The sequence below is a fragment of the Phyllostomus discolor genome, chromosome 2 (genome assembly GCF_004126475.2).
Source record: "Phyllostomus discolor isolate MPI-MPIP mPhyDis1 chromosome 2, mPhyDis1.pri.v3, whole genome shotgun sequence".
NCBI classification, from domain to species: domain Eukaryota; kingdom Metazoa; phylum Chordata; class Mammalia; order Chiroptera; family Phyllostomidae; genus Phyllostomus; species Phyllostomus discolor.
In genome coordinates this window covers 164,909,648-164,935,806 of record NC_040904.2, presented here as the reverse complement: position 1 = coordinate 164,935,806, position 26,159 = coordinate 164,909,648, and the positions used below count along the sequence as shown (strand labels likewise).

General features: G+C 58.5%; 1 protein-coding gene across 1 annotated transcript; it reads right to left on the bottom strand.

The window, feature by feature from the left end:
* Positions 1-250: 250 nt before the first annotated feature.
* Positions 251-25,786, bottom strand: FIGNL2 (fidgetin like 2). Its single transcript, XM_028532983.2, has 2 exons — positions 25,557-25,786; positions 251-4,773 (listed from the first exon to the last, which is right to left on the bottom strand). Exon 2 carries the CDS (start codon positions 4,760-4,762, stop codon positions 2,783-2,785), a length of 1,980 nt encoding a protein of 659 aa, XP_028388784.1. The 5' UTR covers positions 4,763-4,773; positions 25,557-25,786; the 3' UTR covers positions 251-2,782.
* Positions 25,787-26,159: the final 373 nt, after the last annotated feature.

Sequence of the window (26,159 nt, the reverse complement as noted above, 5' to 3'; positions counted from 1 at the left end):
ATTTCATGATGGCTTTTCATCCAGGGGCCTGTCAGAGCCTGAGTGTGGGTTTTCACCTGGTAGCCTCAGGGCCCAGTGCCTGGTGGGCACTTCCTGTGCCAGAGTGAAGAATGGGGGGGTTCCACAGGAATGTTTTGCTCAAGGGATAGAAACACCCAGAGCCACACCCATGGCACCGATGTACCTGGATGCCCGAGAATTTCCCAGTGGGCTCCCCACGTCCTGCTACCCCCAAAAAATCCTCTGGAAACCACATGTTGTTGCTTTAATACTGTGTGATACTTTCTTTTAAAATACAGTCTCTTCTGAGGTAGACAGAGCGTAACTGCAGAGCATCATCAGACAGGAGATAAATATGTCCACGTACAACACGCAGCAAAATGAGGTAGAAATGGTTACAGCCGGTTGAGAGGACCCCAACCCCAATCTGGGTAGAGGAATGAGAGGGCCAGCTTGCTGAGTCTGCCCTCCCCCAACCCCTGCCCCTGGATTCTTTGGTATGCCCCCCCAACATCACCAGAGCTGGACCTGCCCTTCCCCCACCCACCCCAGTGCCCACGAGGTAGGTGCTAGTAGACTGGGGGATGTCTTCTTGTGCAAAGTTCCCCAAGGCCAGTAGAGGAGGTGGTGGGGGCCCTGGGTCACTATCAGTGAGCCCCCCCACCACCCCCAGAGCTGCCTGCCTCTTGAAGGGAAGGGATCCCAACCCCACTTCCCCAACGCCCTCCCCACCCCACCCCCACACACACATACACACACCTGAGAGAACCACCTCGCTCCTCACTCCCTCTAAGGTCCTTTCACGGCCAAGACCCTGCAGCCCACCCCACTGTTTCTGAGGCACCGAAGTCCCGCGAGCAGCCAGCTCCGAGGGGGGCCAGAGAGACCAAGGGTGAACAGCGGACACACACGGAGCAGCTTTCCTGTCCACGCTGCCAGCACAGGCCCTCAGCACCTTAGCACCTGAAATGTTTCCCCTAGACACCCTTCCACCTGGGAGTGGGAGGTGGCACAGAGGCTGTAGCAGCTGTAAGGGCAGGCAAGGAACAGGAAGGGAGGCTACGGTGGGAGAGAAAAGAGGTAGGGGTGAGGGCACGTTCCCCCCAACTTTGGAGCAAAGGTCAGAGCTGTGAAATGGGCCTCCTGAAGGGGAGGGGGCAATCTGCTGAAGCCCCATGGAGGGAGGCTGGTGGGGAGGGGAGGATGATGGTTCTCAGAAGAAAGCCCACCAGGCCTGGGCGTCTGGTGGCTGGTGTGGGTAGGACTGAGGCCAAATTCCCAATGTCAGGGAAAAACAGCCTGCCCATCTCCTTCCCCCTCTCACACTCCCATGTCCTCAAGACTTTGGACCCTAGGAAAATGCAGGAGGAGCGCTTCTCCACAGAACCTCTGCTGCGTCCGATACTCACCCCACCCAGAGCCTCTTCCCAGCCAGGGAAGAACGAGTGTGTAGTCAGTGTTGGACCCAACCAGTCTTCCCTCCAGAGGGAAACTTTGCCAATGTTACAGGAGACCTCTGCCAGGGCAATGGCCAGTGAGATGACCTCCCTGGGGGACTTCCCGCCTAAGTCACCTTCCCATTTGAGGCTTCTCAGGCTGCTTGCTGGGTCTGGGGCACGAAGTGGGCAAGGGCATCCCAAGTCTGGCTAACCCTTCACAGAAAATACTAAGCTGAGAGCAGCCCCCGTTGGGAGAGCAGCAGAAAGGTAGCAAGACCTGCCTGCTCTCAAATCCCCTAACCCACTCCCCCACACCCCTGCCTGCAACCTCAGGCTGGGGAGGAAGCCCAGCAAATACATTCCGCTTCTATCCCAGGAAAAGCAGGGGTCTGCGTGTGGTTCTGGACCCTCCCCCTCCGCTTCCCGACAAGTCTCATTTTCTGAGTCTTCCAGGAGAATTTGCTCCCCTGGGGGGGTGGGGCACACACAGGAGAGTAGCCGAAGCCTAACATTCCTTCTGAGGGCAATTTCTTCCTGAGTTGTCAAAATAAAAAGAAAAACAGCAAATTCTACATATCTTACAAAAATAAGAAGCCTAAATATTAAACAAGCTACATTTCTGGTATTTCCGCCCTCAAAAGCAAACAACAACAAAAACCCTTCTTTGGGTGTTTTTTGCTTAATTTCCACCCCGCCCCCAAGGTTTCAGCTGGGTGAGAGGAAATGGGGTGGGAGGGAACTCCGTACCTCTCCTCCTTATCCTCTGGACTTCCAGATCTCCCGCAAAAGGATACTGCACTCTTTGAATGAGAGGGACAGAGGGCAGGGAGATACGGAGGCTAGGGAGCAAGGGACGGAGACAGACGCAGAGTGTGAAAGATGGAGATAGGGGAGAGATAAGCAAAGGAGAAACAGGGCCAGGATGGGGGGTGGGGCAGTGACAAAGCGACCAGGAGAGGAAACTAGGCGAATGCAAAGAGGGGAGAATGGGGGGAGGGAGCCATTAAGATAGCGAGGAGACAAAAGGATTGTGGCGAGAGAGCAGGAGTTCCTTAGGTCCCGAGTGTAGGACCATCCCTGGGTGCCCGTCGGAGGAGCGGAGATGGCAGCTTCCCGTCCACAATAAATAGAAAAAAACCTGAGTACACAGCGCATATGGCATCTATCTGCCTAGCAGAGGCATTTTCCTGACACCCCCCCCAAAAAAATTCCACCAACAACACCCTCCCTTTTCCCTCCCACATTCATCACTTGGCACCCTCCCCAGCCCGGTGGGTTAAAGACATCCCTCCCTGGGCCGGGGAGGGAGGGGCGGCGGCTCCCGCGGTCTCGCCCGCGCGCTGTCAGTGTCCGAAGCCGTACATCTTGTCCCACTCCACGTACGAGTCCAGATCCTTAGGAGAGACCCGGGGGCCCACCTTGGCCAGTGCCGCCTCCAAGTCCTTGTAGGAAAGGGGGCGCTGCAGCCCCGGGAGCCCCGCCCCGGCCGCTGCTTGCTGGCACAGCTGCCCCAGCTCGCCCCCGGAGAAGCCCTGGGTGCCCTGCACCAGGGCCGCCAGCTCCTGCTCGCTCAGCACGCAGCCCTGCTGGGCCAGCACCCGCTGCAGGATCTGTCCGCGGGCCGCACTGTCCGGCAGCGCCACGTAAAACCGGAGAGCAAACCGCCGGCGGGTGGCCTCGTCCAGAGCCGCGGGCCGCGAGGTGGTGCCCACGACCAGCACGCCGTCGGACCCCGCGCCGCAGCCGCCGTCCAGGCAGGCCAGGAGCGGCGCCTGCAGCGCGCCAGTGGCGGCGGCGCCGTCTTCCCGAGTCGGTAGCAACGCGTCCAGCTCACTGATGAGGAGCACGGCGGGTGGGCGACAGCGCGCGGCCGCGAAAGCCGCCTGAAGCAGGCGCGCGCCCTCGGCGGCGCCGGGCGCGGCCAGCGTGGCCCCGCGCAGGCGCAGCAGAGTGGCGCCCAACTGCGTGGCCAGGCAGCGTCCCAGCAGCGCCTTCCCGGCGCCCCGTGGCCCAAAGAGGAGCACTGTCCGTGGCGGGCGCGGGCTGCCGGGGTAGGCGGGCGGCCTCAGCAGGGGCCACACCAGCTCCTCCTCCAGAGCCGCCTTGAGCGGGCCCTGCCCCGCCACGTCTGCCCACTGCACCGGGGGCCCGCAGTCCAGCACCTTGCTCGTCACCAGCTCCAGGGCCCCCGGGTCCACTCCTTTGGGAGGCTCCTCCGACGGCAAGGCAAAGCTCCCGCGGGGAGCCGGCGCCGGGGCGCGCTCTGCGAACTTTTCAAAGGGCTCGAGTTGCGGGCCGTAGACCGGGAAGCCCAGGACCTTGAGAGAGACGCCGTCAGCGTACTTGCCCGGTGCCTCCTCCGCGGCTCCCCGCGGCTTCGCCCGGAACCCATTGCCTCGACACTCGCCGTTGTCCGCCGCGGGGTAGGAGGCGCCGTCGGCTGCCGGGGCCTTGGTCGGCTCGTAGACGTACTTGCGGTAGCGGCCCTCTGCGCCCTCGTCAGCGGCCTTGCGCTTCAGCGACACCCCAGCCTCCGCACCCGGAGCAGCCGCCTGGAAGCTGTAGGAGGTGGGCGCAGGCCGGGACGGGGCGGGCGCCGGTAGGGGCGTGGGCGCCGCCAGGCCGGAGGGCAGGTAGGGGGTCGGAGGCGGGGCCGGGGGCGGTGGTAGAGCCCCGTAGCCCGGCTGCGCGGCGTAGCCCCCCGCGGGGTAGTTGTACAGAGGGCCGGAGGGGCCGTAGCCGGGCGGAGGCGGGGGCTGCAACAGTGCGGCCGGGGGCGGCGGGGGCATTGCGGTTCCGGTCTGCGCGCAGTAGCCGGGGGCCAGGTACCCCCCGCCGTAGCCTGCCGCGTACTCAGGCGCCGAGGGCGGGGCCCCGCACGCATTGCCGGCGTAGAGGGGTTCAGGAAGGTTCCCGGCTAAAACCGGGGAGCCGCCGAGGCCCCCGGAGCCGCCCCCACTGCCTGACTTGGTTCCCGGGAGGCCTTCGTGGAGTGACGTCAAGGGGTAATGTGGCTCTGGCCCTGGCCAAGGCTCCGGATCCCCCTTGGCGCCGTTGAGGAAGGCGGCGTCGCCGTAGCCGCCCAGGGTGGGGCGCTCGTAGGGCGAGTCCAGGACCCCTGAGTATTTCTCCGCGTAGCGCTTGAGGAGGTTGGAGGCAGTAAGGGCAGAGATGTCGTCGTGTGCCCAAGCATAATGGCAGCGCTGGCGACCCCCAGGAGGCAGCTCCAACTTGTGGGCTGGCGATGGTGTGGTCGAGGAGACGTCCAGGTGCTGCTCTGGCCACTGGTTGAGGGGCTGGGCGTGTTCCGGTGTCCAGTGCATCTTCGACAGAGCTGCAATAGAGGAGTGGGTAGTGAGGTGAGTAGTCAGAGCCCACCGACCGCTGGCCAACCCACTGAGACCACAGCTTGGGCCGGGCTGGTTCTACCATCTAAGCACACTGTCCTGACTTTCAAACCTAATGTGTGAAGAGTCAGGCACCAGGTGCCTATACATGTATGCTCTGTCTTGGTCTCTCTGGCGCTTTAAATGCAGTCTCAGTTGGGTGCTTCCTGACACAACCAGCCTCCCCCACCCTTGCTTTTCTCCCCTCCCCACTCAGAGAGGTTAGGGTAGGGCTGTCTCCCCGCCCCCACCCCCAGGCCAGTTAGTCTTGCTTTTACACAGGGACTCTGGGCCTACCTGTGGCCTAGCTCACAAGCCCCTGCCATTCAGCCTCCTGCTTGAGGGATCTCCCGCCTCCCTCCCAGGTTCACAGACTACATTCCAGCCCCCTACATCACCTGAGCTGGAAATGAGGCAAGTCCCTGGGGCTGGGGAAAATGTGTGAGCTTTGAACCAGGGAGACCTGGGTTTGAATTCAGACTCAGTTACTGTATGACCCTAGTCAGGCTGCCCCATCTCAGGGAAGCTCAATTCCTCCATCTGTTAAAGGGCATAACATAGGCCTCTCGGAGTGGTCTTGAGGATTCAAAAAGATAATGTATGTAAAGTATGCAGTCCAGTGTGGGGCACAAAGTAGTGTGATAAATGGTCCAATTAAGGACTGGCACAGTGGCTGGTTCTTAATTGTACCATTTATCACACTACTTTGGAGAACATTCTGTGCGGGGGGGTTCATTCTGGCTGATGTGACAGAACGGTCCTCGTGCCGTGTCCCAGCACTGCAGGCAGAGCCAGCCCTGTTCTGTGCTTTATCTGATGTAGCCCTCACAACGGCCCCATAAGGTCAATGCTATTGTCATCATTCCCATTTTACAGATGAGGAGACAGAGACTGATGCAGCCCCAAGGTCACACAGCTGTTACGTAGTAGAGCAGGATTCTGAGGGCACCAGTCTGACCAAGGAGCCCAGTCCCTGTCTTCCTCCCTGGTCCAGCCCTCTGGGTACTCAGGGCTGGAAGAACCTGAGGCCATGGCCTCGTCTACATCTCCTCAGTCCCATGGAAACGTGTGTCTGTATTTGCCTGGGACTGTGGCTGCGCCTCAAGTCCCTATACAGGGTCCAGCACAAATAATGTCCCTTTTTATTACAAAATCTTTTATTCCCAAATCAAAAGCATGTAATTCTGTAACATAACAATATCATACTCAAGCATACTATATGGCATTTTAAGTGAAATGTTCAAATTAAAACTATAAATTATTACACCCATATTATTACCCTACCGACCACACTCAAGCAAGCCTTACTTCTGCTGGACCCTGTATATTTACCCTTCAGACCTGCAATTGGAAGCACCAGTTGGGGGTAGGGGGCTGTGACCCCAAGTTGCCTGCACCCTCCAAGCAGGAGAGTTTGTGTTCTCTCACAGCAAAACAGCCCAAGTAGAGCTGTCCCTTTCTCTGTAAACTTGCCATCCGATAAGCATTCACACCCCTAAGCTGGCTAGACAGTTCCTTATCTGGGTCTGTGGGCTTCCCTGGGGGAGGCTGGGGCTCTGGGGACCAAAGGCAACTTTCTGAAACTGCACCCTTTGGGGAGCGGGCTCAGGTTCCTGAAGCAGCTTTCTCTGCAGACCCTTGAAGGCCAAGTGCCTCCTACACATAAGAAGCTGGGTCCACTTGACTCCAAAACTTAGGCCATCAGTAGATAGTAACGGAAGGAATTACTAGATGGAAGAGTAAAACATTTCTTACACGCCCACCCCTCATTCTTAGGAAGTGTTCTAGGGTCAGTGAGAGAAGTGATTCAGCCTTCACAAATGGCCAGAACACTCAGTGCACCGACCTCTGTCCCTGTGGACCTCTCCAATCCCCATGGACCCAGGAAGGGCACTCCCTGCACCGGGTGTGACACAGGCTGTGATAGTGTGATTAAGAAATACATATTTAGCCATACCTGGTGTGGCTCAGTGGACTGAGCACTGGCCTGTGAACTAAAGGGCCTCCAGTTCTATTCCCAGTCAGAGCACATGCCTGTGTTGCAAGCCAGGTCCCCAGTAGGAGGTACATGAGAGGCAACCACATATTGGTGTTTCTCTCCTTCTCTCCCTCCCTTACCCTCTTTCTAAAAATAAGTAAATAAAATCTTTTTTTTAAAAGAAACATATTTAATTTACAGACAGCCTCTGGCTCACAGCTCCCAAACCCGTGGAATCCCCTAAGCATAAGAGCAGTGGGAGCACATATTGTTGTTTGGTCTGTTGTCCTCAGTTCCTGAAGTCGCTTCCAAGCCATGGGTAAAATGAATGTCTCAGTTATTCACAGCAAGCCTTTTCCAGCCACACCTGAGTTTATAGTAATAAGGTGATTTTTGGAAAGTCCTTAGTTAACCCAAGGATGGAGGGTGGTTGCCAGGGGAACCAGCCAATTAGATGGTTGGAACTTTCAGCCCCTCCCCACCCCCACCTCCTGGGAAAGGAGAGGCGCTGGAGACCCAGCTCCATCGCCAGTGCCCAGTGATTTAATCAGTCATGCCTGCGTAATGAAGCCTCTACAGGAAGACGGAAAGGATGGGGATTCAGAGAGGTTCTGGGTGGGGTGGGGCCCTGGGAGAGGGCCTGGAAGCTCTGTACTCCTTCCCATGTTCCTTGCCCTGGGCATCTCTTCCACTGTGGCTGAGTTATGTTCTTGTGTGACAAACTGGTAATCTACTAAAGTAAACTGGTTTCTTGGGTTCTTTGAGCCGCTATAGCAAATTAACTGAACCCAAGGACGGGGGAGGGGGGGCATGGGAACCTCCAACTTATAGCCTGTCAGAACACAGGTGACAGCCCCAGCTTGCAAGTAGCATCTGAGCTGGGGCAGTCTTGTGGAACAGAGCCCTTAACCAATGGGATCTGATGCTGTCTCCAGGTAAAGGGTGCCAAAATTTAGCTAAATTTGTAGGACACCCAGCTGATGCTGCAGAATTGGCTGGTGTGAAAAACCCACACATCTGGTGTCAGAAGTGAAGCGGTGTGGTGTGAGGGTAAAGGGACTGTGTTTTCCCCTCACCCAGTCCTCCTCCGCCCCCACTCGGCATCCTGGGGCAGCAAACACCCAGAGCTGTCACTGTGCGACCATGAGCAAGACACCTCATCTCTCACACTTCACTTTCTTCAATTGTCAAATAAGACAGCTGGTGTGGGTGGCGGACCGAGACTTCTCTCTCACCAGGGACCCTAAAAAGTAAACTACATGTGCTGTGGTGGTAAGGGACCCCAGCGACGCAGTGTCTGTGCCTCGCTCCAACTCCCCGAGGAGGCTGCTAACACCCCTTCCCCACCTTACAGAAATTCTGTGAGTCAGAATTCCATTACCCACAGGGAGGGAGGGTATTGGGCCAAACAGGCTGGGGGCGGGGCAGGGTAGGAGGGGCAGCTGTGTGGCGGCTCCAGTCCTGTGTGGAAAGGGGCTGATGCAGCCCCTCTTGGGCAGTCTCCCCAGGGCTCCATTATCTCAGCCTGGGACAAAGGGGCTGGAGTGGAGAATCCCATTGTTGGCCCTCATATGGAAATCTCATTAATCTATTCACCGCGGCTCCCACAGGCCTTTTGTCCCAGGCTTTTTGTCTACTGCTCACAACTGCTGCCCCAGGGGGGTCTCCAGTGGCCTGGCAGAGCTCCTGCAGGACTGTGTCCCCCTCTGCTGGGCCCTGCCCCCTCGTGCCAGCCCCTGTTTACTGCAAGAGGAAGGGAGGGGTGACGAAAGGACTCCTAAGGACCAGTCACCTGCCACAGCCCTGGCACCCACCAGGAAGCTCTCCCCCTGGTCCTGGCCAGACAGCAGCCCCCAGCACAGCCGGACCCCCACAGCCCTGCCTGGGGGACCCTGTAGGGCAGGGCCTAGCAATAAACATTTAGGGGTGAACCCAAGGAGACCAGAGAGGCAGCTGCAAACGCTTCTTGCAAGGGCCCCAGCCCGTTCTCTGCAGGTAGACTGTCCTGCTCCTGCCGGCCAGCGCCTCCGCAGCACCCCCCTGCGTGTGGCTCCCGAGTGCTGGCCGTCAGAGAGGCAGGGCTGGTCCGCTGTGGCCCAGCCTCACAGTCTCTGTCAGGTAACAGAAGGGAAGGTGAAAAGTGGTCATAGAGGGAGGGAGGGAAAGAGAGGAAGAGAAAGAAAAGAAGAATGTGTTCCGGAAGGTCAGGGGCAGTTGGTGCCAGTTTTGGAGGGGTTCAGGGCAGCACCTAAAATGGGTGGGAAGAAGGAAAGCACTGGGGTGTGTTCCTGGACTTGAGGTTGGGGGAGCGGGAGGGACCAGAGCTGAGCGGGCACACAGGCACATCCAAGTCATCACTCGCTCACTGCCCACAACGCCCCACCCAAGTGGGTGCTATTTACAGGTGATAAAACCGAGTCCCGGAGAGGAGGCATGGCTTGCCCAGCGTGGGAATGGGGGCCTCCTCCCTCTGGCCAGTGTTTTTCCCGCCTCCACAGGTTGTGGGAAGGGAGGGGTACAGGTTGAGGAGCAGACCCCTGAGGGGACAGAGGTCCGGGCACAAGGTCTGAACACTGTTCTTCCATGTGCCAGTGCTCCTTGGGTGGAGACACGGTGAACCTGGAGCTGGGGGAGGGTGGGGGGCATAGGAAGGTGAGGAGGGGGCTGCATGCCGCGATCTCCAAGGAGCAGGAATGGCCAGGACAGGTGTGTCACTGTTGGGGTGGCCCTTTTTGTGTCCTGGGGCAAGTTGCTCGTCCTGTTTACTGTCTGTGAACATCCCAGGCGGCTTTGGTTCTTCCAACAATGCAGTGCAAGCCAGCTTTCCTCTCCATGCACGGGGCCCAAAGAAATCAGAAAAAAATCAGCCCTGCTCATTCAGGCCTACATGCTTGTGTTCACTCAGTCCATCCCCTGGAGGTGCCTCCCTCTCCCAGCCACCTAACTCGTTCTCATCCTTCAAGCCCCCCCCCTCCCCCAAGCCCTGCCTCCTTCACGCGTCCTCCCAGGCCTTTCCAGCCCTAATCCACCCCTTGCCTTCTTGGGGAAGCAGCAGAAAGTCCCTCCTGACAGCAAGAACAGGGGATGTTCTTCCTCTTTGCACCGATTCCACCCCCTTTCAACACTCAGGGCTGCTGTCCCCATGTTCCCCCCTCTCCTGAGAGAGCAGTTGCCCCTGTTCTCATTCTCCTCAGCCCGAAAACATGCTGCCATCCTCCCATCTTAGGGGGGAAATGTTCAAAACCATTTGATCCCCCTCCAACTATACATCCTATTGCTCTTTGCTTGCTTTTTAACAAAAGCCAGTTTCAGAGACCCCTGCACGACGACTCCTGATTCCTCCCCTCCCATGCCCTTTGGGACCCCTGCCACCCAGGCTCTCACACTTGACACTGCAGCCGCCTGCTCGCCTGCCTGCACAGGCCTGGTGCATGACACGTTAGATCTGATGGTCCGCTCCGGTGGGTCTCCCCTCGGCAGCACTGGGCTCAGCTGACAACCCCCCTCTTCCTGAAACTTCCTCACTGGGCTCCCTGCCCCCACTCTCCTCCTCAGCCTTTGTCATGCCCTCCTTTCACCCCCTCCCCCTGAGCCTTGCAGAGCCCAGGGCTCAGTCCTTGGAACCTTCTCTCCACATTACCTCCTTGGAGCCCCCTCAATCTCCTTGACCAATCTCCTTGACCAATCGCCAGTACACTGAGGATTCCTGTAAGTGGTTCTCCTAGTTTTCCCCTATGTGCTTCCCACCGGTGTATTCAGCCTTCGTATTGACACCTCCACTCCAATATTTAGTTGGCATAATCAACATGTCCAAAAACCAAATTTCTGACTTCCTCATCCCCCTCCCCACCCCTCTCCCTGTCCTCTCATCTCATGAAATGGCAGCTCCACTCCCCCAGGCTGCTCAGGCCAGAACCCTTGGCCAGAATCCTCTCCAGCTCTCACATCACAGACCAGCGAGTTGGACGGGTGCTGGCTTCAAAATCCACCCAGGCTGCAGCCGCTTCTCACCACCCCCAGCGCCACCCTCAGCTGGAGGACTGCAGCAGCCTCCTGTCTCACCTCCGCACTCCCACCCTTGTCCCCCACTCCACTCCACACTCCCGACACGGCAGCCACCATGACCCTTGAAAACACGTTTGATCATGCTGTTCTTCTACCCAGAATTTCTAATGGCTCCTGTCTCATTCAGAAGAAAGGCCGAAGTCCTCACTATGGCCTACCAGGTCCTTATGATCTGCGGCTGCTTCTCCTTACCGCTGGGCCTCCCTCCAGCTGCCCTGGCTTCCTCACTGACCCCCCACACCCAGCTTTCTCGAACCCTTGACTTGGCTGTGCTCTGTGCCTGAAACACTCTCTCCCCAGGTCTTTGCATGGCTCACACCTTTCTTCAGGTCTCTGCTCAACTGCCACCTCACTGTCCCCCTCAACCTGATGGTCTCTGTAGCGCTTATCATAAGCTGAGCTACTTGTTGCGTTATTTTCTTGTGCCCACTGGGAAGTTTGTTCACTCATATTCCAGGCACCCAGGACAGCGCCTGGCACACCATGAGTCCTTATAGACTCTGTAGAATAGAAGGATGGTTAGATGTCTAATGAGCAAAGAGGCTTCAAATTGCCTCTGCATCCCAATAAAAAAACTGGGGTGACTAGATCTGAGCCCAGTGAGATGGTGAGGGTGGCAAGGGGCACAGCCAGGGAACCCCCTTGGGGGCAGGTGGGAAGGGTGCCTGCCTACTAAACGGCACCCAGCCCAGCTGCCAGGCACTCCACCTGGCTGCTTTTTTTTTTTTTTTTAATTTGTCCTCCTTCTCTCTTCCCCCAGCCAGGCCTCTGGGAGAGGACAAAAGGGGCAATGGAATTCCCATCAAAGGCCACTGGACACATGGTAAAGAGATCAGGGCCCTTGGGACCCTGCTTCCTCAAGGTAGTGAGGCTGCCCCGCCAGTCCGGCTCCTCTCTGGGCTGGGGGTGGGTGGGGGTGCGCCCTGGCCCTGGACTCCTCAGATGTCAGATGCCAAACAGCAGGAGCTCAGCCTGAGTGAGGCTGGCCAGCCGCCCCCATCTGGGCTGTGTGCGCGCGCCCTGGGGGGAGGGGAGAGTGCAGAAATCCCTGCCTGTGTCCTCGGTCAGGGCCATAGACAGGCTGTGACCATCTGCTCTCGTCCTGAGAGGCCAGGCCAGGGGCCCAGCACCCTTGAGGATAACCCTTCCCTTTCTCCCAGCCTCCTGGTGTTCGCAAAGACGTTCACGGTTACCACTCAGTCTCACTCTCACAGCCTCCCTGCCAGATGCTCACATTCTCCCCACTTTACGGAAGAGGAAGTGGAGGCTCAGAGGGGGCTGGTGGTTCTCCCTAAGGTTTTAGCACCTACTAGGAGGGAAAGCTGGGACTCAGAACATTCTGCCAGCCCCTCCCTCCCCCAGCCTTGGCCAAGGTACCTAGGCACCAAACACATGGCTGTCTCAGAGCTCAGCTCTCAAGCACAGCTCAAGTCCAGGCCTGCCTTCAGCCCCCCTCTTCCAGGAAGGCTTCTAGGACTGACAACTCCATGGGAATCCCTAAGATGCTGAAAAGTCTAGGGCTCCTTACAGCCATTCCTGTCCCACCCTGGGCTGTTGGTCTGTCCCTGGATGTCTGGCCCCATCATGGCCCAGGACCTGTAAGAGTACCTCAGCCAGCCACAGGAGTAGCAGGTCCCTGAACTGCATGTGACCCACACTGGCGCTGCTGGTCTGACAGGGGAGGGAGCACCGATTCTTGGAAGAGCCCTGCTCAAGGTCACAGCCAGAAAGGGGTTTGTACCCAAGGGTTCGGGTTCTGTCCCTCAACACAGACTCTAATCCTGTACTTTTCACATCTTAACCATTGGCCACAAGTGGCTATTTAAATTTAAATTCACTAAAATCTATTAATTATTTTACAGTCAAAATTATGGTTAAAAATAAAAATGTATTATTAAAGTTAAATTACATAAAATTTCAGTTCCTCTCCCTGGTCAGATAGCTCAGTTGGTTAGAGCATCACCCAATACACCAAGGTTGTAGGTTCAGTCTCCAGTCAGGGCACATACAAGAAGCAGTCATGAATGCATGAGTAAGTGGAACAATAAAATCTTTTTTTCTCTCTCTTTCTCCCCCCACCCTATTCTCTGTCTAAAATCAATAAATAAAAATATTTTTTAAAATCTCAGTCCCCGAACAGCACTAGCCGCACTCAGCAGTCATGTGGGCGTGGCGCCTGCAGCCGACCACGCAGACACGCAGCATTCCCGTCATTCTCCGGAGGGCGCCGCTCCCACCCCAGCCGGCACTGAGTTCTGCACACAGGGTGCTCCTACTACGGCTGGAACTGCTGCAGCTTCTTCTGAACGTGGAGCCTCACATCTCAGGATCTCCAGGTAGACTTCCTTAGCACTTGGACTCCTTCCTCAGCGTTCCTAGGCAGTTTAATGGCGAGGCTGGGCTCCAGCTTGCCCAGGAAGGACGGAGGATGGGCTAGCTGGACCAGCCACTCCCCGCTGGCCCAGCCTGCCCTGCTTGCTGTCAGAAAAGGAGGGGCGGGCCGAAGAGGAGGGAGAAGGGCAGGACAGGGTAGTTTGTCATCTGGCCCTTTGGGCTGTGCTTCCTTCCCTCCCCCATCAGCTGCTGGACACCCATCCCCCCTGGTTAACCATCCTCATCCTCATCAAATCCCAAGGACAGATGGGGGCCGGCAGGGAGAAACGTGACCACAGTGAAAGCACTCTCAAATGGCACCAGAGTCCAGGGGTCACAGCTGTGTCCCCCGAGGCCTGCCCAGGCCCTCATGTCCGGCCTTGTGTCAGCCAGGCCTGGGCTAAAGAGGATCTCAGTGAGGGGAAGAGGGGTCACTTAGGAACCTTAGGGGGAGATTTAAGAATCTGTAGGTGCTGGATTATTCCAGCAGGCAGAACAGCAGCTAAAAACGCAGTCACTCATGTGGTCACTCACCCATCCGTCCATCCAGCATACACTGAGCAAGTCCCCACCGTGTCAAGATAGAATGAGAGGATATACAGATGGACAGGTAGGTTCCCTAACCAGCTTGACCAGGTAGAGACAAGGTTTATTCTGGTCTTAATCCTTGTTCCAGGCTGGATGAAGATCCTTTGTCCCTGCCCGGTGGTCTGAGGAGGCTGGACACCTTACACCCCCTCCCCACAAACAGGCCTGTGCATGAGCGCGCGTGTGCATGCGCACACACACACACACACACACACACACACACAGAGCTGCTGTTGCCAGGAACCGCCCCCCCCCCCATGGTCTCTGGCCAATCACAGCACTGAAGGGTAAGTCCCACTGCCTGGTGGCCCCCAGGGAGTATATTAGCACATTTGAACCGCTCAACCTGCAGTGACAAAGCCTGGGGCCTTGGGAGGAGACACAGCAGGAGGGGTGGGGGGACTGTGGGGAGCTGTCCTCCTTCCCTTCCCAGGGAAAAGCTCAGGACTAGATTAAGCATTCTGGGGCACAGAGGAATTTGGGGGCCTCAGCTCCAGCAGTGAATAAGCGATCCATAAAATCCCGATTTACACACTCACTGATCAAACGGCCCATCCACCACCCCAGGAGGTTGGGGGTTGCTCCGAGGCTTCCCCTACTTTTATAGAAGGTACTGCAGAGCCAGGAGCTGGACCCAGGACACAGGTGCCCAAGGTTTTATCTGCAGACACAGTCCCACCCAGAATTCCCATGAGGGGCATCCATCCGGGGCTTGGGGACTTGCCTATACCCCATGATCTGGCTGCCTTGGGCAAGGCGGGGAAGGGAGGGTTGGGGGGTGGCCCACCCCGCAGCCATCTTTGTCTGCCTTCTATGAATAACAGATCCTTTTCTCTCCTGTGCTGCCCTGGGGGCTGCCGGAGCGGACTTCAGCCTCATCAGCACTGCTAATCACTTTTCCATTTCTGAAGCCCTCCCCTCCCCCCACCCCACCCACTTCTTTCCAACTGCTGCTCCAGGTTTTCTCTTGCCCCTCCTGGTGCAGCACTGCGCTGCTAGGGGCTCTCAGAGCCCTTTATTGCACCACCCCGTCTCACCCTTCCCCAGGCTAGAACATACCCAGCAACAGGGGTTGGGGTGGAGGGTCACCAGTCCCATCTCCTCCCCAAAAGAAAGCACAATTTTGTCTTCACCTGCCTAAATTTAGTTCACTTAGTTAGACTGCAGGGAAGTCCAGCAACAGAAAACCATTCTGGCTAATAAGCATCCTCTTTTAAACTGCTGTACGTCTGGGGGTTCCAGGCTAACAGCCATCACCCCTCCACGCAGGGTCAGTCAGGCCGATTTGCTCTCCCTCGTGCCTGTCTGAGACGGGCCAGGCCGCATTGAGCGAATACAGGTTTTCGTTGGAACCAAGCCAAGATCTTTGAGGCTGGGACTTGCCTACCCTGCACACCCTCTTCTCACTCCTTGAGCTTCAGGGGACCAGGTGAGGGATAGACTTTGACTCCTGGGCCCCAGGAGGCGATGGAGAGGAAAGAGGGGGCATCCTATGTCCATGCATTCCAGAGGGCTCAGCAGGCTGGCTGTTACCTCCCAGAGGCCTGCTCTCCCTGTCACTCAGTCTCCACGACAGACTGCTAGGCCAGGATTATGGAGCGAGCCCATTGTACAACAGGACAACTCCTTCCCTTCTTCGTTTTCCTGTCAGTGGCTGCTCCCAGGGACCCACAGGTGTGGGCTGGATGCATTGGCAACTTGAGCTAGCAGGTGTCTGAAGGCCAGCCTGAAGGACTCACCCAGGACAGGGTTTCCGAGCCCACCCCGCAAGCCAAGGGCATCCGTGTGGAGCTCAGTCCCACTTCTCTCCTGTGGCTCACACAGTGCAGGGCGTGAGTCAGCCCCTGAAATGTGGGGCAAGGGTCTCAGCCTCTGTTCCTCAGGTGAGAAGCTGGAGAACATGGCAGCCCCCCCACAGGCTGGCGTGAGGGCACTGAAGGAAGGGCAGCACTGGAGGCTGGCTGGAGGGGCCCTGGTGGGGGGGCCCTAGGGCCCTGGGGCAGGATTTGACTTGGCTGGTAGGAGGGCTGGCTCGGAGCTTCAGCCTGGGACAGTGTTAGTGTGTTGCGGGGAGGGGGGAGGATGCTTTCTGATGCGGAAAAGATCCAATGGGCTTGAGGGACTCAAGGAGAGAAGTGCAACTTCTCAGCTGCCTGCAGGGCCCCAGAGTGGTGAGTCCCACCCCACAGGAGCAGGTCCCCATCACACCCCTGACTGACTGTGACTGTCAGGTGGGTCTCCAGGGCCATGAGGGGCACTGAGCTCACATCGCTGCAAATGTAGCCTGTGTCCCAAACCACAACTTCCCAGGACGCCCTAATCTGCCGCCTGACCCTTCTCACCTGTGTCCTGAGGCATCTGTCACCAGCTCCTCCTCTGCCAACAGAGGGAGGAGCCCCAGGACTCTGACATGCCCCCCCTACCTCTGCCTCTTTTTTTTTTTTTTTTAGATTTTATTTATTTATTTTTAAAGAGAGGGCAAGGAGAAAGAGAGGGAAGGAAACATCAATGTGTGGTTGCCTCTCAGGCCCCCTTCTGGGGACCTGGCTGCAACCCAGGCATGTGCCCTGACTGGGAATCGAACCAGTGACCCTTTGGTTGGCAGGCCGGCACTCAGTCCACTGAGCTACAGTCCCACTAGAAGTTCAGTCAGAGCCAAACTTCTGCTTTTTAGAAGCTGCCCCTTCGGGTCCCTCTTGAGAGCCCACCAAACCAGACCTGACTCCATCCCAACCCACACTTCCCCTGTTCTTGGGGACCTTGAAGAGAGTTAGGAACCTGGGGGATACTCTCAGGACCCCCTGGAAGCCCACCAAGACCTCAGACTCCCCACAGAAAACATCTCTGCCTTCTCTCTCCGTAGTTGGTGCTTTCACCCAGGCAGGAAACCCTGGAGGCCCTGTGTCGCCACCTCTTGCAGCCTCCACACATCCATCTGGTCGCTGACTACCTTTGACACCCCCTCCGAAATGACCCACAGCTCTCACATCCGCCTCCACAGCCGGTCCAGCATCTGAACTCTCCTCTCTGCCCTCCTAATCCTTCTCTGTTGGGCTCCTGGCATGGTCCTTCTACCTAAAACAGACTCAACCCCCTCTCATCATGGAGAGGACACCAAACCCCTTCCCTGGCACCAGAGGTGAGTCAGGTACTCCTTCCTCCCAGCCTTGGACCCCGCCATTCTAGCCATAGCGGTCCATGTTGTAGGCCATACATGTTCACACTTCCAGGCCTTTGCCCTGTCTGGTCCCTCTGCCGAGAACACTGCCTTCCTAGTTCTGCACGAGGGTGCTCCCAGACTGTTAGGTCCCTGTGATGCTGATGCTGATGCTGGCTCCCTCTTGGGCACTGGCATAGGTCCCCCGCACCTCTGCCCTGCCACTCAAAGCCCTTATTTAGAGTCGATGTCACCTGTTAAATCGGGCTCCCCATTACCCACCCCGGACACCCCTGCCCCTGGGCCTTTGCACGGCAAACAGTTCCCTAGCCCAGCAGCCCCTTCCTGCTCCCTTTCCACCCTGTCCTTTTCCCTCCCAAGGCCCCTCCCTTGGAAAACTTTCCCTGATGCAATGGTGCTAAGAACAGGGCCTTTGGAGCACATACTTTAACACAGGAATGACTTATATTGTAAGTCATTCCTCTTGTTAAAGATTATTTGCTTTCCCATCAAGGCCCGGAAGTAAGATCTGCAGCTGAACCCTGTGCTTTGCCCTGGCTACAGCCAGTCCCTCCCTGGGACGCTCGGCTTCTCACCACACAGGGCGACAGTGACAGCTGTGCGCAGGCTTGCAGGACCATGAGTGGACCCGAGTCCACAGGTGCCCAGCAGAGGAGGCTGTGGTCACTGTCTGACCGAGTGCCACCGCCCTCCAGGGCTGGGTGGGGACCTCCCGGGGCCCAGCTCCTTCTCCCCAGGCCCTGGCCCTGCATGGGTATGGAGTGGAAGATGAGCTCAGCTTTCCACCAGTCTTTGTTCATAGGCCCCTTTAACAATTTTTTTCTTAATCCTCACCTGAGGACATGTTTATTAATTCCAGTGGGGTGGGGAGAGAGGGGAAAAGAGATGTGTGAGAGAGAAACATTGATCGGCTGCCTCCCGTATGTGCCCTGGACAGGGATTGAACCTGCGGCCTAGGCATGTGCCCTGACTGGGGACCAGTCAAACCCATGGCCTTCTAGTGTGTGGGCCAATGTTCCAACCCACAGAGCCACCTGGCCAGGGCCCCTTTTTCAGTCTGGTAAACATGTGGCCTGTTCTCAAAAATACTTTTCCAGTGCATGATAAGAAATACACAATAAAAAACTATGACTATGTATGGCGCCAGATGGTAACTAGATTTCTTGTGGTGATCATTTCACAATACATATAAATATTGAATCATGTTGTACACCTTAAACCAGTATGTCAATTACACTGCAATAAAAAAAAATAATACATGGGGCTACTTTGTCAATTATACCTCAGTGATGCTGGGGGAAGAGATGAAGTAGAAATACGTGGGGCTGCAGCAGAAATGAATACTACTGAAATACAATTCTATCCATGAACTTGTCAGGGGTCATGGACCACAGGTCTCAGCCCGAGAGACTAGAGCCCCCCACCCCACCCACCCAGCCAGGTTCAGAATCCAAGGTTGTCTTGAGTCCATTTAGGGGGCACGTGCCCTCCAAAATACTTCAGCTTCAAAGTCTGGGTGACCCTATGTCCCTGGCCCCCAGTGTACCCCCTCTCAGTGTCTAGGGAGGGGGAGACGCCCCCTGAGGGAGCGGCTCTTCACCCAGGCTTCCCCAGTGGTGCCTCTGCACCCCCCCCCCCCCCCCCCCCCCCCCCCCCCCGGGTACAGAGCTGAGTAACTCCAGCTATGCAGCCTGGCCGGTCTCCTGGGGTGTGAGTGGGCAGTGTTGTCCTCAGCGGGTGGCCCTTCACACCTGCCGTGCCACAGGAACAGAGAGAATGAGAACTTGAGGGGAGGCTGCTGGGCAAAGATGAACACCCACCCACAGCAACTCCTGGCTGTGCCTGTCTGTGGGTCCTAACACGGGCGAGCACTGCTCCAGGTGCCCAGCACACATTAGTTCATGTGACCCTCACAGTAGCCCTGGGGTGGGTGCCATTGCCATTCCGTGTTACAGAGGAGAAAACTCAGGCACAGCTAACTTGTCCAGGTCACCAGCCTAAGGCCTGGTGCCACCCGTCCAGGCAGTCCGGCTCTGGGTGCTTTCCTGCCTCTCACCTAGGAAGTGGCTCTTCATTTATCAGCTAAGAGCACACAGGTGCCGGCTGATTTCCACCATCCTCATTAACCTCCCCTGTCTCCCCTCAGCCCTCTCCCCGAGATTCTCCGCCATACACAGCCACAGAGCTTAGCAAAGTGCTGAGCGCTTCTCGAGGCACCAAGTAAGTCACGGCAGGTCTGAGCCCCCAGGCCCTGGTGGCAGTCCCTGCCACACCCTGAGGAAAGTGATCAGCGAGTCAGGGCAGCTAGCTGCCTGCAGACCAGGGCTAGGGGGATGGGAGTGTCTGCTCAGAAGGTTTCTGAAGGTTTCCTCAGGAAGACACCTGACAACAGAAGGTCTCTGAATGCCTGCCTGGCTCCCAGGTGGTGGTGGCTCATGCAGCTCCGCGCAGCCCTGCCGCTCCTCCCATCCTCAGATGAGGCAGCTCCTCCGTGAAAGATGTTTGGCTTAATGTCAGCTGTCTGGGAACACGGGGGCTGTCTCTGGAAGTGCTGAGCTCCCCAGCAGTACAGGCATTCGGCACAAGGGCCGTCGCTACCGGGAGGGGCTCTCCCAGGAAGGGTGACCAGCCCTTCCCCTCTCTGCCGGTTTTCTGGGCCGTCCTCGCTTGCACGGGTAGCGGGCACGGCACACCCAACAAGTCCCACACTGACCTGAACATCCCACCCCGGTCCTCCAGCTGCCTTCTCCAACCCGAGGCTGCGGGCCGCACCATCTATCCCCACAGGAGCTGAACCCTAAAACTCCAGCCTGAAGAGGGCAGCAGATGGAAGACGGTGACATAGGAATGACATCCCACACAGGACTCAGTCCATCTGGAAAGGGACCCGCTTTCCAGAGGGCTGAGGGCCTGGCCACTGGTGAATGATGTCCATCTGAGGAGCTGAGTGAAAGGGGGCATCTCTCCCAGTAGCCAGAGCTCTTAGGGAGGACAGAGGCGGACCGGCGGAGGCAGGGCAGAACCACGTGAAGGGGGGGGGTTCTTCCTCCCCATCGGCCTAGAAAAAATAAACGCCTCAGACTCTTGGGTAGCCAAGGCCCAGAGAGGCCAGTCAGCAGCAGCTGGGCTCTCCCAGCTTCCCACTAATTCCCATGGAGTCAGGGTCTCTATCACCTGTGAACAGCCTCCGCCTGGGGGCACACAGTCTCTCTGAAACTCCACCAATGATGCAAGGCCCTGCTGTCAAATTCTAGCCTTTCCCCTGAGCCTCTCCTGCCCCAACCCATCCTGCACCCATTCCACAGCTCTGAGCGGGCCACTGCCCAGTGCACACACCCTCATGGCTCCCCCCTGCAAAGGGAGTACCAGGAGAGTGGTCCTGGAGGTGCAGCCTGTCCCTTTGCCTCTTCACTTGTCCCCAGCTGTCTCGTATGCTTCCTCAAGGTGGGACCACATCTGAAAAGAATGGATTTCGGATGAACAGTTGCCCGGATAAAACACCCAGGGCCCGGCACAGGGCCCTGCTGAGTGTGCAGTGCGTGTGGCTATGGGTCGCACTAGGTGTTTGTGGCAAAGCAAACGACGCCAGGGCCAGGATGCCCTCTGACCCTCCTTGGCCATGCGAGGAGCTGAGGGTGGTTATGGGAGGCCCAAGGTGTGAAGGTCCGTCTCAGGGCCTGGCACATAAACGCCTGGTGAGTGCGCGGGGAAATTTAGAGGCCCAGGAATGCCAACCCAAGCTCGCACCCTCTGGAGCCTGGCTAAGGTTCACCCAGGACCCTGCATAGTGTTGGGACACAGCAGGGGCTCAACACAGGCTTGTTAGAGCGAAACGCAGCCTCTTTGTCACATCATCCCATCTGTCCCCAGTTAACCCCAGCACTGGGCTGCGGTCTGTCCCGTCTGCCGGGGTAGTGAGGGAAGGGAGCGGGAGGCCTGCTGCCGCCTCTCAGGTCCTGACACAGCCAGGCAGCCGTCCTCTCCCCACCCTCCGGCGCCTTTGGAGAAAGCTTCGAACATGGCCGGGGCAGCGCTGCCACAGACAGGGCATTCGCACGCCCTTTTTCTCCTTCCTCCTACATTGCGAAGCGGTTCTCCGGAGTCCCTGGGTTCCGAGTCCCTGAGCGTGTGACCAAAGGTGCGTATATACTTCAGAGACAAAGGGGCGCACTCCTTGAAACCCGGGGCTCTGCCACCTATGAACTCACTAGGGTTGTTGTCCCCGCTTGGCAGACAAAGAGGCTGAAAGTCAAACAGAACAAGGGACTTGTCCAGGGTAACTACACCCGATCGGTGGCAGGGTCACTGCAGCCCAGGGCTTGGCCACCAGGGTGAGGGCCATGATCGGTCACCATACAATCAGGTCAGAGCTCTGTGGACACTGGGCAGTGGCCCCTGCCCAGTGCTCCCATTCATCAGCACTTCCCACCCCTCCTCCAGTGCCCAAGGTGAAGTGGGGCTAACGCTGCCCTTGCCTTAGCACTAAAGGAAAAGAGAGCAAGGCCCCCGGGTGGTTTCCACTGCGGCCCCCTCTCCTTGGCTGGGCCAAGCAGGGAAATGGCAGCCTCAGAGCAATGACAGCTCTGAGCACTGTCACCTGCACTTCCGCCCAGGCCTGCACAGGCCCACAGTCACTCAAGACCAGAACTCGGGGGTCCCAGCTCCAGCCTGCCGCCTCATTTAATCTTCATAATAATGCATATGAAGTAGGCATGGTTCTTGGTCCAGTTTCACAGAGGACATATAGAATATTTAATAAGTGGTAGCCATGATTTATTGAGACACTTATAAAATGCCTGGAGAAGCTAGATTTTCCTGGTTCCTGGGGACAAATGAATCCTAAAACAAAATAAGCCCTGGACCTCCTCTTTCCAGGTGACACACTCAGAGGTGAGATGATGAACCCACACCCCAACGTGGGCAGTGGGAACCTTTCCCATTCAAAGCCTGGCCAGTCATCTTGATCTGCTACCCCTGGTCGCTTAGCTCGCCCTGCCCACCTGCCCATGACAAGGCCATGGAGACAGCACTGCGTGTGGAGGCAGGAGTGCTGGGCGCAGGCCTGACGCTGCCTTCAGTGCCCCCAAGAGAGCTAGACTAGGGTGAGGACTTCTAGATGTGGGGTCCCCTGTGCTCGGGGGGTCCGAGAGCCCTCCAAAGCAGAATGCAAAGTCTGGTGTCAACCCATGCAAGTGCATTTTTCCAGGGACGGCTTTGCTGGTTCCTTGAGAGGGTCTGTGAATCAAAGGAAAGTTCTGGACTCCCAGACCAGGTAATCTCGAAGCCCCTCTCCATCTCTAGTATTCTTGGGCTTCATGCATGTCAACATAAATACTACTGCCCAGCCTTCAAGCCCAATTCAGCTGCTACTCCAGGAAACTCTCGGATTTGTGTCTTTGACAGAAGCACAAGGCTCAGGACCCAGTGCCACAGTTTTGCAGGATCTCTCCTGCCTTGATCTTCCTCACTGGCCTGCCAGCTCCCAATGGGAACAGGGCCAGCCCAGGGCTGAGAGGGCAGAATACACCAGTATACCCCGTGGCCAGCCTAGCGGGCTCACCTCTGTCCACTGGAAGGCAGGGGCTGTTGCAGACCGCAGGTGCACCTGGGCTTTGGGCCCACCTCTCCTGGCTACAGCCCTGAAACCTCACAGGGTCGCGCTCCTGCAGGGAACCTGGTTTTCATTAAATCAGGTAGAGGAGTTATTCACTGTCAGCCAAGTCGAGGAGAAGCAAAGTTCTGCTAGAAGGCACAGGGAGGGTGAGGGAGATCAGCCTGTCCCCTGGCCTCCCTGACTGACCAATTGTGGGGGGAGGAGGAGGAGGGGAGGCAGGGCTCCTAAGGGTCCAGCAACTGAAGCAGTAGGAGCTGGGGGTGGAGAGTGGGGGCAGTCCTGGCCCAGATAATAAGCAATTGTTAATGTGATCCATATGGATCCTGACTGGCCTCTCTGTTTAACAGGATGATAATGGCAGGGAAAGAATGCTGGTCTGTGGGGAAAGGAAGGGGCAAAGTCCTCCCTGACTTTGGAGGAGGGGGAGAGTTAGCAATGAGGAGGAGACAGAGACCCACCCAGGAGTCTCCACTCACCCAGGAGCACAGAACTATTTGCAGAAAATGTCCAGATTCTATGTTTGCAGGCTGTCCTTATAAAACTTTAATTCAGCCAAAAAATATTTATGGGATGCTCACAAGGTGTTGAGCCGCCGTGCCAGGCCCATGGGGGCAAGGGGCAGGGAAGTACATGCCTCACCTCTGTCCCGGAGGCAAAGCCTAGTGTGGACTCAGCCACACAGGCTGGAGTGGGGCACAGGTGCAGGGCCAGGAGCACATGGAGGGCAGGGCAAGAGCTGAGGCTGCGAGGAGGAAGTGGGGCATCCGAGTTGGGCCTTGAAGAATGAGGAGGTTGCGGAAAGACAGGGACAATGGGGAAGGCATTTGGCTGAGGGAACAGCAAGAGCAAAGGCAGAGAGGCGTGAAATTGCGTGGAGAGTCTGAGATCTCAGCAATAAAGCTACAGCCCGGGTGGGGGAGGGGAGGGGATTCTTGCCCCATAAAAAGCTGTGGCCAGGAGGACCAGGAGGAAGGCAAGTAAGGGCTCTGGGAGACACACTGGGGACTGGTACCCCTCCCGTGACCCCTCCAGTCTGTGTACTGTGTCCACTCCCAGGATCCTTGGCCCAGCCCACCCTTATACCAAAGCCAGAAAGTCCCCGCAGGGCCTCACAGACCGTGTCTCTCAGCCTCTCTTCTCCTGGGAAGTTGGGTGTCCCCCTGAGGAAAGGGGGTTATCGGGCCCTCTCCAGGAGCAACTCCACTGCCTCACGTAGCTAAGTTCCCTTTGGCCCAAGTGGGCCTTCCCCAAGAAGATATTACAGCGAGGGCACGGGGGTCACTCTTTACAAGGGTAGCTGCTGTGGACACCAATGGAATCAAGTAGAAATAAATGAAATGGCGTTAAATATGGGAAAGGGGGATTTACGAGGCCTGTCACTCGGTCCAGCACAGCAGGCCGGCAAACCCCGCCCCCTCCTCGCCCACCCTAGGAAGCCCGGCTCCGCCCCCTGCCTCTCAGCGGGCTCAGCGACCAGGTACCCGTGTGGCTGCCCGGCCCCAGCCGCGCCACGGGCCCCCGAACCGCCCAGCGCGTCTGTCCTCCGGGGCTGAAGCAGAGCGAAGGGTGGCGTGTACTACCGGCTCTGAGGAACCCCAGCTTGGCCGAGCCCAGAAAGATGCACAGGGGTCTCAGGTTGCATTCGGGAGGGTCTGGGTCCTTGAGCACGGTCCGAGTTCTCCGGACCCCCGCACCACGAATCCACGAGTGCCGCTCTGGGCCCCGAGAAGTTCCTATCCTGCCCCGCCGCCGCAAAAGCCCAGAATGGAGTTGGAACCGGGGCCCGGTTCCTCACTGCCTGGCCTGGGTCAGGAGACCGCTCAGCCGCCGCAGCCGTGCGGACGACAACACAAACATTCTTCCGTCCTCTATTCTCCTCCAAATTAGGTATCCATGGAGACAGGGCCAGGCAGCCTGACAGCCCCACGGCCTAATCCTGATTTAGTGACCGTCCCTTTAACAGCCCACCCACCCGTCCACCCACCCCTGCGCTCCAGGCCGCTCACACTCTCCCCGGCGCAGACCCCTTCCCAGGCCGCCTCCGCCCAGGAGGTGCGCGGGGAGCGGAGTGGCCAGGCAAGGGGGCCTCCACTCGGTGAGCACCTACTGTGTGCCCGGCTCTCTGCAGAGGGCCCTCCACAGATTGGGTGTCTAGCAAGGGACTCTGTGTAGACCAAGAGTGGGCTCGTGAAGCGGGGAAGTTTAAGGGGCTCCCTTGTGGCCTGTAGCCCGTGAGTGAAGGTAAGTGCAGCTCCCGCAACACCCTGACCCCGAGGTGGGGGTCTGTGCTCTCCGGGCCAGAAGAGAAGAAAGGAAGGGTCGGGCATTAAGGGCGCAGGGCCCGAAGTGGCTTCAGTCTCCTGTCACTGCCCCGTCACGATGCTGGGGAATCTCCGGACCAGGAACCCAGCCCCCACCGCCCTCACACACGCGCGCGCGCGCACACACACACACACACACACGGGCCGCTGGACAAAGACCTGACGGAGTGGGAGGGGCCTGCGGGCCGGCCCTCGGGCTCCGGACACAGGATCCTTCTGGGACCCGAACCCTCAAATCCTGGCTCCCCACCCCCCAATCCCGCAGGCTCCCCCCGGGCCGGCTGCTCGCAATTCCTGCATCCTCCGCACCAAAGGGGGCAGCGAAGAGGGTGCCCGTCGGCGGCGGAGAGGAGATCCCCTCCTCTGCCGGCCCCTACCCCCGGGGAGTGACCCTCGGCTCCCACGCACCCGCACGGATTTCTCGCTGGCCTTGCCCTTCGACCCCCCGCCTAGTTGAACCCCGCGACCCTCAGCCCCCGCCCTCTCCCGCCCCCGCACTGCCCCGCGCCCGCGGACAAAGCTCCGGACACCCCGACCGAACGGTCACCACCCCCTGACCCCGGCCCGGCCGCGCGCTCCCGTGCCCGTCCCGGCCCAGCCCCGCGGCCCCGTACCTCGGCATCCCGGCCGGGTCCTAGGTGAGTGTGCGCGGCCTGAGGGGGCGTCCGGCCCCGGGACCGGGGCGCGGGCCGGGGGCGACAGGCCGGGTCTGGAGGGCAGCGGCGCTCACCATCCTGGAGCCGCTACTGCTGCGGCCGCCGCGGCCGGGAGCGGGACTGGGCAGTGGGGGTGGCCGGACAAGGGGCCGCCCCGGCTCCCCCGGCAGGCAGGACCCCCACCCCCACCCCCGCCTCCCCTCGCCCGCCCCCAGCGCCCTCCCTCCTTCCCTCCCTCAAGGGCCCTCGCTCCCCTCCCCTTCCCCCGTCCCTCCCCTCCCCGGGCGCCCCTCCCCTCCCTCAGCGCCCGCCCCTCCCGCGCCCTCCCCGCCCCGGCCCCGGCCCCGGCCCCGCCCCGCCCCCACCTCCCCCGGGCGCCCGGCCCCTCCTCCCCGCCCGCCCGGCCTGGCCCCGCCCTCCCTCCCCGAGCTCTAAAATAAATTAGCCACGCGGGGTGGGGGGGCGGGGAGCAAATGACCCTTCGGGTAGAGAGTGTCCTTGGGCCCCTCTCCGGCCCGCCCGCCCCCTCCGCGTGGCCGTCTGGGCGGAAAGTTGGGGTGC